Source organism: Odontesthes bonariensis, chromosome 24 (genome assembly GCF_027942865.1).
Source record: "Odontesthes bonariensis isolate fOdoBon6 chromosome 24, fOdoBon6.hap1, whole genome shotgun sequence".
Taxonomy (NCBI): domain Eukaryota; kingdom Metazoa; phylum Chordata; class Actinopteri; order Atheriniformes; family Atherinopsidae; genus Odontesthes; species Odontesthes bonariensis.
Window position 1 is genome coordinate 23,467,445 of NC_134529.1, and position 10,650 is coordinate 23,478,094.

The 10,650-nt window shown below is 43.4% G+C and overlaps 1 protein-coding gene across 1 annotated transcript; it reads right to left on the reverse strand.

The window, feature by feature from the left end:
• Positions 1–404: 404 nt before the first annotated feature.
• On the reverse strand, positions 405–8,273 carry mcm3 (minichromosome maintenance complex component 3). Its single transcript, XM_075459156.1, has 17 exons — positions 8,000–8,273; positions 7,596–7,708; positions 6,904–7,112; positions 6,666–6,796; positions 6,304–6,542; positions 6,109–6,217; positions 4,530–4,683; positions 4,260–4,391; positions 3,969–4,177; positions 3,699–3,873; positions 3,450–3,576; positions 3,189–3,339; positions 2,943–3,083; positions 2,730–2,839; positions 2,520–2,593; positions 1,497–1,593; positions 405–1,246 (listed from the first exon to the last, which is right to left on the reverse strand). Exons 1-17 carry the CDS (start codon positions 8,072–8,074, stop codon positions 1,048–1,050), a joined length of 2,445 nt encoding a protein of 814 aa, XP_075315271.1. The 5' UTR covers positions 8,075–8,273; the 3' UTR covers positions 405–1,047.
• Positions 8,274–10,650: the final 2,377 nt, after the last annotated feature.

Below are 10,650 nucleotides of genomic sequence, written 5' to 3' on the forward strand. Positions count from 1 at the left end.
AAAAAATGTTTTTATTAATTTTATCAATTCATCTGTATACATTTCCCCACTTTTTATTATTTCTGTCATTTATTCTATTTAGATTTCAAATGTAATTTTAATCCATATATTTATATGGATTCAAATGTAATTTTAATCAATCCAAGGACTCAGGTCAGCTGGTCCAGTCCAGAGTCCAGACTAAACATGAAGCAGCATTTAGCTGTTATGCTGCAAACAAGTGGAACAAACTGCCAGTGGAGATTAAACTTTCCCAAAAGGTAGATATTTTTAAATCCAGGTTAAAAACATTTATTTTCTCGTGTCAATGCATGAAATCTGCACGATATCTTTTAATTCATCTGGACTGTTGCTTGTTTTTAAATTTATTTGAATTATTTTATTTCTTTCTCTTTATATTCTTTTATGCTTCTTCCACTCCCCGCTGCAATGCTTTTATTTTATGTAAAGCACTTTGAATTGTTTTGTACTCTAAATGTGCTATACAAATAAATTTGACTTGACATTGTAAAATGTATTATGTCACAACATAAATTCAAGAACTCAAGTCATTCCTGTGGTATATTCAACCATATTTTATTTAAATTTTTTTAATAAACAGCTACACTTTACTTCAAAACTTAACTATATACAAGTCCTGACCAGACAAAAGTGGGTAACTTTACTGTACTGTGTCCTTTTTGTGTCCATTTTTCATTGCTTAATGAAACTCGTTCAACTACAACAAACTACTTATACCTTGAAGATCACGACATAATTGTTTTACATAAAAGTTTTACTACACTGAACAAGTTGACACATCTCATAAGGACCCAATAATGAAGGATTACCATAAGTGAACAGAAGAGTTTATAAGGGAGTTAGACTTAATCTTTTCATGAACTTGAGTTGACAAACAGCCTCGAAACGCGAGTATGTCAAACGAGCACAAAGTGTCCAAATATGCGGCGAAAAAAAAAGTATATTTCGATATAATCCACTGCTTCTTTCTTTCACCCCCAACTCCATGCGATTGATTTTGTGAAACAATCAAGTAATCCGTCTCCCTCAGATGAGGAAAATTATGTCATCTGCCACCATGACCTGGTTATCGTCCTGCATGCGGGCCAAAGCAGCGCGAACTTCAGGCTCCGTAAAGCACTTCTCGCGCTCCTTGTTGATGTTGTCCATGAGCATAGTCATCTTTACTGACTGTGCATGAGCAGACTGGAAAACCGCAAACAGGGACGACTTAAACTCCTTAAGTCTGGTGGAAGAAACAAGAGAAGTTGCGATTACATGTCACAGCACGTCAACTATCTTGTTATACAGATATCACATGTTATTTGCACAAAATTAAGTTAGTATTTGTGGCTCATATGTTAATACCTCTGAATACTTCTTGGAACTTTTCAACCAACCATAAAAAAAAGGATTATATATTGAACCCATGCAGATGCAACAACTGCAGGCTTTAAAAAATAAATAAATAAATAAAATAAAAATCAGTCACCCACCTCTCAGCAGAGAGCTCAGCATCTTCAACCTGTGATGTGGCCTCCATGGGCTCCTCAGCTTGCTGCGCCTTGGCTGGTTTCGGGGTGCCAGCCTGAACTACAAAGAATAAAGACAAAGATTATTCTGATAATTTAGCTATCAACAGAATCACAAGTATTGAGCCTGCATGTCCTAAACTAACAAGGCACAGGACTTTAAATTCCGCTGAAATGGTTTAAAATCTTGTGTATTTCTCAACAACATGGGACTGAATGAACATGTCACTTTTTTTGATAGTACACATTAAGGGTAAGCAACATGATGGAAGTTTATCTGATCAACGGAAAAAGTCAAATTTCTTGAAATTCACAAAAGTCAATTTTTTTTGTCCACATTCTAATCTAAAAGGCTGGTTCTTTTCTGTTGCAGCTCAATACGAAAAGGGTTGCATCACATGACAATGCTCCCAACATAAAAAAATAAAAATAAAAAGCAAAACACCACAAATGATATTTCATTTAAATCAGTCTTTGAATTTGCAAACATGACTTGCAATATTCTCATTTTTCCCAACCAGGCCTTTCGTTTAAAATAAATAAATAAAAAAAATAAATAAAAATAAAAAATAAATTAATAAATTTAAAAAAAAAAAAAAAAAAAAAAAAAAAAAAAAGGGAAACAAAATCGTAATGAATCCTAAAAATCAAACCGCAATAATTGAAGAATCAAAATTCTGAACAGTCAATAAACAGATCAAAATCGACCTTCAAGAATTTTAGAGAATAAGTTTTACAATACAGCTGCATGTGAGCTACACTGAAGATATACTAGGAGAGTTTTTAAACGGCAATTGTTCTGATACAATAAAAAAATCTTTACAAAAAATTTAAAAGCCTGCACAATAAAGCTGCACAATAGACAAAATAAAGCCCAACTTTAGGCATAATGAAAAAAAAAAAAAAAAGTTGGGTTCAATAGATTAAACTAAAAAAAACATCAAAATTCAGAAAGACTACAGCAGTGTGGGACAATAAGATGCTTACTCTCAGGGACTTCCTGCTCTTCACTGAATTCATATGGACTGTATGCCTCACTGCCTTGAGAGCCACGTCGCCCCCTGCAGGACAAGAGTAATATTATTCAAAGTAAGATGAGCACTTGGAAAAAATATTTAACTGTTTATAGTTGTAGTTCGTTACTGAACACAGAGGGAATTACAGTGCCAGGCAACACGTGCATTTTTGTGTCAGTACCTCTTCCTCTGAGTTCTCTGTGAAGGCTGTGTGGCCGTCTCCTCTTCCTCTTCATCCTCTGAACCAGAATCATGCTCCCTCTTTGAGCGCTTCTTCTCTTTCTCAAGGACCTTCACAGAAAAGCACAAAACACAGACAGCAGCTTATAAACATGTAACTGTGGAATCATGCAACACGTCATTCTGGCCTTGAAAACTAAAGCGCAGAACGAACCTTTTTAAAGTAGGCAAACTGGACCAGCTCCACAGCAACCTCAGAGTCCTCCATCTCCACAGCTTTGCTCATGCGGGCCTTGGCGTGTGCCGTGGACAGACGGATCAGAGTCTCCAGAGTACGGGCCGTCACCGGAGAGGTCTGAACAGAGAGCAAACGAGGTCAGAGCACACCATCGTCACTGAAAGGTACAACCAGTTTCTACCACCGTTTGTTTGGATACAAGCAGTGACAGCTCCTGCTCACCCTGGCGATATCAGATCCCATCTGCTCCTGGCTCCTCAGCCTCGAGTACTCCTCTGCAATATGATTGGCTGCCTCCTCTGTCAACACGGGTGTCACAGCCTTGGCGATGTGGATGTACTTCCTCATGAACTCCTTACTCACAATCTTATCCCTGGAATGACAAACCCCATTTTTATCTTCAGCATTGTCAGCCAAAAGTTCACCATCATACACACAGCCCTTAATGTGGAATGGGACAAAGATTATGTTTTTAAGCCTCACTTCTTTCTCTTGGTTCCATGCAACAGGTTGTTGTGTTTCTCGTAAATCTGTAACTCCTCATGCTCCTCAGCTATCAAATCTGGGTCTTCTGTGGCCAGGACATCTACTGACCCACCCAAAGCCATGGCTGAGGAACAAATAAAGAAAACCCAGAGTGAGACATTTATCAGGCCACACACTGCAAAATAACACTGCACTAATTTAAAACAAATGTAACCATTAGCTTTCAAAAGTTGGGATGTACTGTACCTGCTCCGTCCTGCTCGCGGGGGTCGCGGTAGCGGTGCATCCTCAGCACGTGGTCCGAAATCTCGCGGTCTTGCTCGGCGTCCATCTGATCCAGCATGATGAAGAGAAGGTCAAAACGGGACAGTAGGGAGTCCTGGAGGCCGATGTTCTCCATGGGGGTTTTATACTGATTGTACTGCACAGAGGATGGAATGGGGTGAACTTTTTTTCCCCCGTCCAAACATACCTGAAAGTCAACTGGCAGTTTAGGGGCAGTTGCGTCTCACTCACCCTGCCATACACGGGGTTGGCCGCAGCTAACACAGAGCAGCGGGCGTTGAGACGGGCGTGGATGCCGGCCTTGGCAATGGTGACGCGGCCCTGCTCCATCACCTCGTGAATGGCCGTGCGGTCCATGTCCGACATCTTGTCGAACTCGTCAATGCACACCACGCCGCGGTCGGCCAGTACCATGGCACCTGCCTCCAGACGACGCTCGCCTAGCAGACAAAAAGTATATAAGTTTGCACATAAAAAGCTTAACTAATTAGTCAAAAAAAGGAGGCCTGGGAGAAGGGGTACCTGTCTCCTGATCAGTTGTAACAGCAGCAGTCAGACCGACACCAGATGAGCCTCGTCCAGTGGTGGGAATGGCTCTGGGTGCTGTGTGAAGTACATAGCGAAGCAGCTGGGATTTGGCCACTGACGGGTCACCTGTTAGAGAACACACAGATAAACAGTTGGTCCGAGGTGTCCACCAATGCCATCCACTTCAACCTCAGGGCTGGAATGAATTGATTCAATTCAGGTCTACTAACTGAATGAAGCACATGAAGAAGGAGGCCCTGTTACCGATTAGCAGGATGTTGATGTCTCCTCTTATGCGAGAGCCATTCTCTAGCACTTTCTCCACACCTCCCAGCAGCATGCAGAGAATGGCTTTCTTAATGTACTCGTGGCCGTGGATACTGGGAGCCAGGGAGCGAGCAAGCTGGTCAAACACATTCTATGAGGAAAAACAAACAAACAAATAGATGATTCCTCTGTTTAAGTTTAAAAGAAAACCATTCTTCCCGCACCCCTGTTGCCTGGTTGCTGCCTGGGGCGGGGGGGCCAGGAGGAGGAGTTGTCCTGCTGGTTCGGGGTCTGTGGTGGCTGGGGGGCTGCTGCCCCCCAGATGTGCCCGCTGCGCCACACTCCAGCAGAGGTGGGGGATAGATGCATGTGCTGTGCGAGTGTTTGTGGATGTGTTTTTTTTTTTTTTATGCATGTATTCATTTATTTTATTATTATTTTTTTTTTCTCTTATATGATTTATGGGGTGACTGGGTCTGGGTCCTGCTGTCCTCTGGCCTGCTTGTGCTGTTCCTGATGGGGGGGGGGGCATTGCTTCTCCCCACTGCTCGCGGCCTCATCCGCCAGTGGGCACGTCTTGACTCCCGGGCGCTTGCCCAGAGGCACTGGGGCAGGCGCTGGCCCACTGCGGTTGGCTGTCTGGGGCGCCTGGCCCTCTCGGGTGTTGGGCGGGGCCCCTGCCAGGGGGTTTTGGTGGCGCTCGGGCTCGTGGGGGCCTGGCGGGGCTGGTAGGCTGCCGCTTCTGGTCGCCGGGGGGGGGCTCTGCCCGATGCTTGCGGGGGCTCTGTCCGGGAGCTTCCTCTGCGGTCTTCTGGGGGGATGCGTGGTTGTCCCTATGGTGGGCTTCCCGGGTTCTGTGCTCCTTGGGGGCTGTTGGTGGCCTGGGGGCCCTCTCGGCCTGCTTCTGATTGCTGGGGGGGGGGTTGTGACACTATACACTGATATTTAAGCATGGTTATTATGTGGGACCATCTATGATTATTGCATATTCATGCGCACACACACACACTCATTAGCCCAGTAGCATGCTCACTAAGCAGTTGTTGTGCTGTCCTGTGGTTTAAGGTCACCTGTGTATTATATGAGATTGCTGCTGATTGTGTTTTTTTTTGTGTGTGTGTTTGTTCTCTGCTTGTCTGCTTACAGGTGCTCCTGGTGCTTCTAAGGTTGGATTCCCCACAAAAGCCGTGAATTGTCTTCAGTTTTGTTTTTACAGGGGTAGCAGCTGGTTGTTGGATTTTTCATTGTTTTTTATGTTTGTCTCTTCATGTTCATGTTCTTTTTTTCTCTTCTTCGCTTTCCCTCTCTCTCTGTCCCCCAGTCCGGTTCGGCACTATTATCATATCATGTTAAATATTGTAACAAAAATAAATAAATAAAAATGAGGAGTTGATGGGTGTCAAGGGGAGCTTTACATTCATAAAGCTTCCCTTGGCATAGCAAATGTGTTTAGCATAAACGGTATTCAGATTACAATTCTGCTGCCATAATGCTGGACAGGACAAGGGAAAAAAAAAGAAGAAGAAAACCATTCCTAAATGTGAGGAGCTGAGGGAAAGCAGGTAAAAAGACTTACTATGGAGCGAGTGCGACAGAAGTTCCTGATCTTAGCCACGTCGTCAGCAGAGAAGTATGGGGACACCTCCTTGCTCATTTGTTTAACGTGACATGCTATCATGATGGTCCTGTAAGTAAACAGATGATGAGTTTCAACAATGACAACTAAACGCCCTGAGTTTACGAACTTAAACAACCACTAGAATCGTCTCACCTGAATGTGCCGGAGGTGAATCCTCCCTTCTTGCCAGGCAGGCAGCGGTACGTTCCAATGACCTGCACTCTGTCTCCTGGTTTGACCAGATCCACCAAGTCGTTGTCCAGGATGATGTCCACGGAGCGAGGGAGCTGGCCAGCAGGAGCTTTCTCCGGCATCTCCTGCACCGTGATGGTCTGGTGGTCCTTGTAGATGGACAGACCAAATTCTGTCTCCAGAGGGTTGTTCTCCTCGTCCTGATGGAATACACATCCAAGTTATTTTCAAGTGTGGTCACATCAGTTTGATATTCTGAGCGTTAACAATGGCCCCCCCCCCCCCCCCCAAAAAAAGAAACGTTTACTAAGCATTGACTGTACCTTAGTGGGGTAAATGGCACTGGAAGGGAAGGCATCCAGAGAGGTCATGTCTGTGTATTTCCTTTCCATCGTCTTCTTAGTGGCAGGACAATAGTGAACGCTGCGCACTACTTTGGGACGCACCAGAGAACCTACAACGACGATGTCAAGAAAAAAAAAATATATATATCATCAACATTTCCTAATGCACACAATTTCCAAAAAATAAATGTAACACAGATTGAAGAATTCAACTCACATTTTGTGACAATGCCTTCCACGCACACCATGCTGCTCAGCAGACGGGAGGTCAGCGTCCGGGGAGAGACGTGCTTGGAGCCAAAGCTTCCCTCCAGGCCAATGAAGAACTCCTCATACTGCTTGGCGTAGGTGGCATCCACCGAGGCCACCAGATCCTTTAGAGCCCGCTGGAATGCCAGCAGCTCCTCAAACGCATTGCTCATCAGTCTGACAGAGACAAACCATCTAAACTTAAAAATTGCTCATAAAAGGTGAATTTAGAATTTTTTGCTCCATCTTCTTAATTAAATTTTAAAGTTCCACTATGGGACTTTTCCAGAATATTTAGCCTCTTTAGCCACTAGAGGCAGTGGAAGCAAATGACAATGAGTTGACATCTGTGCACAAAAGGGGCCAAAGTAAAGTAGACCTGGGGCAGCTGAACCTCAAAGTGTATACAACTGAGAACACACTTTCTCTATACGTCTACTTTCTATAAACTCGACATTTTTTTTTAGACTAGAATGTTTCAGACGTTTAATTTCTCCAAAGCTAAAAACAGTCCGGTTGGCATTAAAGCGTAAACATTAGAGTTCTTTGGACAAATAGTCTATAAAATGTGTTTTGTATGACGAAGCTGAGAGTGCACGTGCAGCAGTTTGTACAAGCACAAGCTCACAGTGCGAACACACAAGGAGCGGCGTTTCCTACTTTGCAGCCCGGGCCTCGTTGCGTCTCCTCAGGTCGTTGATGTTGACGATGAGTCGAGCTTTATTCTCGCTGATCATGTCCCGGACTTTGCTCTGATAAATCCCCTGATCCTGCTGCAGGTTGGAGAGAAAAGCAGTTGATAGTAACTAATATCCACCCCAACTATACAGAGCACATTCCTCAGCTTATGGCTGGCTAACTAACTAAAGAGCACGACTTCAAATGGATTCACTTTTACACCGCACTCAACAGTTACAGTAACACCAAATATTGATACGGTGTTAATGCAAGCAGTGATATTCCTTGGCAGCTAATCAAAAGAAGGGCAGTTCTTTTGTTATGGCCGCATGGCTTCTTATTTAACCTTCACAACAACGCCATGAACCGGTAAAAGTGAGACTTACATCGTCGTCCAGAAAGTCCAAGTAATCCCTCTGGGCCTCTCTCATCTCCCGGTCATCTACGACGTCGGTTGCCATTATGGTCGATTGATTCTAATAATTTGAAACACTTAAATTTCTACACAGTACGTGAGGACGTGTGCTCCGCCGCTGTCAAGCCACACGACTGAGCAGTTTTTCGCGCCAATGCGAGCGGGTAGAAGTAAAGCGCGACTTGCGATTGGTCAATACTGCATGCGCTCCTCTGCATTGTCGGCGGGTAAACGTGCAGCCGTCCAACTGGGGGATCACGTGAAGACATGGCCCCGCCCTCCTGAAAACTCCCGCGAAAACATGACAGGAAGAGGCGGGCTGCGTGTATCCACAGCCCTTTTACAGACAGCCGATTGATTTTCTCTGGGGGCGCTGGCGAGCGAGTGCAGAATGGCCATTTTCCATAGGGCTGGCGCTAATAACTCAAAAAATGTCCCCGCTAGCGGCTGAAACCTGAAAATAATACTGTGATTTCTGACAGAGGGATGTGGATTTATATCGAAAGTACAATAACCTGGGAGTTATGGCTTTCTGTTTTCTTACAGGTCTGGCATTTGCGAGTCAGTATCCGCTAGCATCTAGCTAACGGAATCTGAATAACGCACGGCTGATTACGACCGGCTGCTTTACGGCATTCGTCTACTGTGCCAGAGTGCTAACCTGGTGCCGCTAACAACAACCAAAGCTAAACCAGAGGCTAGTCAGAGAGTATGTAAAAGGGCTGTGCTGAAATCTGTAACTATTTGAGCTAACACCTCTCTGCTAGCTCAGCGCTTAGGACTGACCATGCCGTAAAGTGATGCCACATGCGTGACGTCACTCGGGATGCAATACTGACAATAAATGTGTATTTTAAACAAATCTAGTGAGTCTAAAAAATCAAACCAAGTGCCGTTTGAAAGGATAATTTATCCTGCCTTTAGGAAAATTAAAATGAAAAAATATAAAAAATTCTATCAAAAGCAATGGCTGCATCTAAGGTGGATTTCATAGTATCACCAGAGAGTTCGGCGTGCTCTGCACTGCTTCGTTGGCGCCCCTAGAGTGCAGTACCACCCGGAAATAGCCGCCAGTTTTCCCTCTCCTCATAATAGAGACTCTCTGGTGTATCCCTTTTCCAACCCAGTTTAGACAAAACCGCGCCCACTTCCGCAGTACGGAAGCCTAGCGTCAGAGAATGTCTAATGGAATCCGTAGACGGGCTCTGCTAGAGTCGGCATACGCGGCTTCCATACGCGGCTTCCGTACTGCGGAAGTGGGCGTGGTTTTGTCTAAACTGGGTTGGAAAAGGGATACACGCAGGCGGGCTGATGGAAGGAAAACCCTGCGGCAGAGTTTTTTTTATTTAATCTTTTTTATTCTTCCAGAAGATGGCGACATAAACATGTTTTTTAACGACGATCTTACGCCAGGATGACATTATCAATGCAATTATTAAATGCAATCAACTCTCAAAAAATAGGCTATTTCATGTGAAAAAAAAATCTTTATCCGTGTTATAACTGTGCAAGCAAGATCACAAATTTGGTCGCAAGTATTCTTTCCTGTCCTGAGGGATATGTACTAAAAAGGTAGAGAGCACAAATCTTCTAGAATATTCAGGGCTGTACAAATGTTTTTGAGCAGTTCTACGTCTCTTAATATTTTTCTTTCAAGAGCTTCATTGTTATCAAGTGGTCTTGAGTAATAGTTCTTCCTTTCAAAGTTTTTCTTTGGACATCGGCTGCTGTTTCACTTATTTTCAGTCCAGTCCTTGTATCTGACCATTTTCAGAGGAATGTGTCATTTTTGTTTGTTTGTTAAGCTGACCTGTGAATCATTTAAGTACAAAACAGCCACCCAACTCAAGGGATGAACCAGTAAGCAAAGCAGTTTTAATTTGCATTATTAGGCACTTTTATTCTACCAGACATAAAGACACTAAATGTATTCCCATCTCGTTAGATACATCCTCAAAATATAGAAAAGAAAACAGTTGACAGATATGATAAAGGGAGTCGTTTCTCTCCACAGTCGCCTCAGGCACGCCGCTCAGGCCGGGAGATTGGACCGAAAAAACAAAAAGTTTTCAGTGCAATCTGTTGGTTTTCTTAGCTAGGAAATTGTTTTTGAATTGGCTCTATATGAACGAATTGGATTATTTTATGAATTATGATTATCATGAATTCCAATTGGCTTGAATTGGACTTACTATCTAAGTGCCTTGAGATGACATTTGTTGTATTTGGCGCTATATAAATAAAAATGAATTGAATTGAATTGAATTGAATTGAATTGAATTGAATATGATGTAGGATTTTTTCACCAGTGAGATGTTTTCTAAACAGCTTTTAGCGAAAACACTACATATTTCATCATGGTGTGCAGTTTATCCTCAAAGAAATTGGGCAAACTGGTTTAGTGGAGGACAAAGGAAAAGGTTGCAGGCCTGAAAGTGATGTCGATGAGAAATAGGGGGAAAAAATCCGGGAAAGACCTGACATGGGATCTGCAAGATGTTTCTTGCCCCATCAGCTGAAAAGACACTTTTAAGGAAGAAAAACAAGAAGAAAAGGCTGAGGTATGCCCGATAACACAAGAACTGAACTGAAAATGAGTGGCAACAGGTCTTATGGAGGGAC

Bases quoted from the DNA above. Each gene is read 5' to 3' on its own strand.
- mcm3 (XM_075459156.1), bottom strand. From the start codon at position 8,074: ATGGCAACCGACGTCGTAGATGACCGGGAGATGAGAGAGGCCCAGAGG. The intron at 4,684-6,108 runs GTAAGTCTTTTT...TTTTCCTCATAG, and splicing joins TCTGTCGCACTCGCTCCATA to AATGTGTTTGACCAGCTTGC. The intron at 4,392-4,529 runs GTAACAGGGCCT...GTTCTCTAACAG, and splicing joins CATCAACATCCTGCTAATCG to GTGACCCGTCAGTGGCCAAA.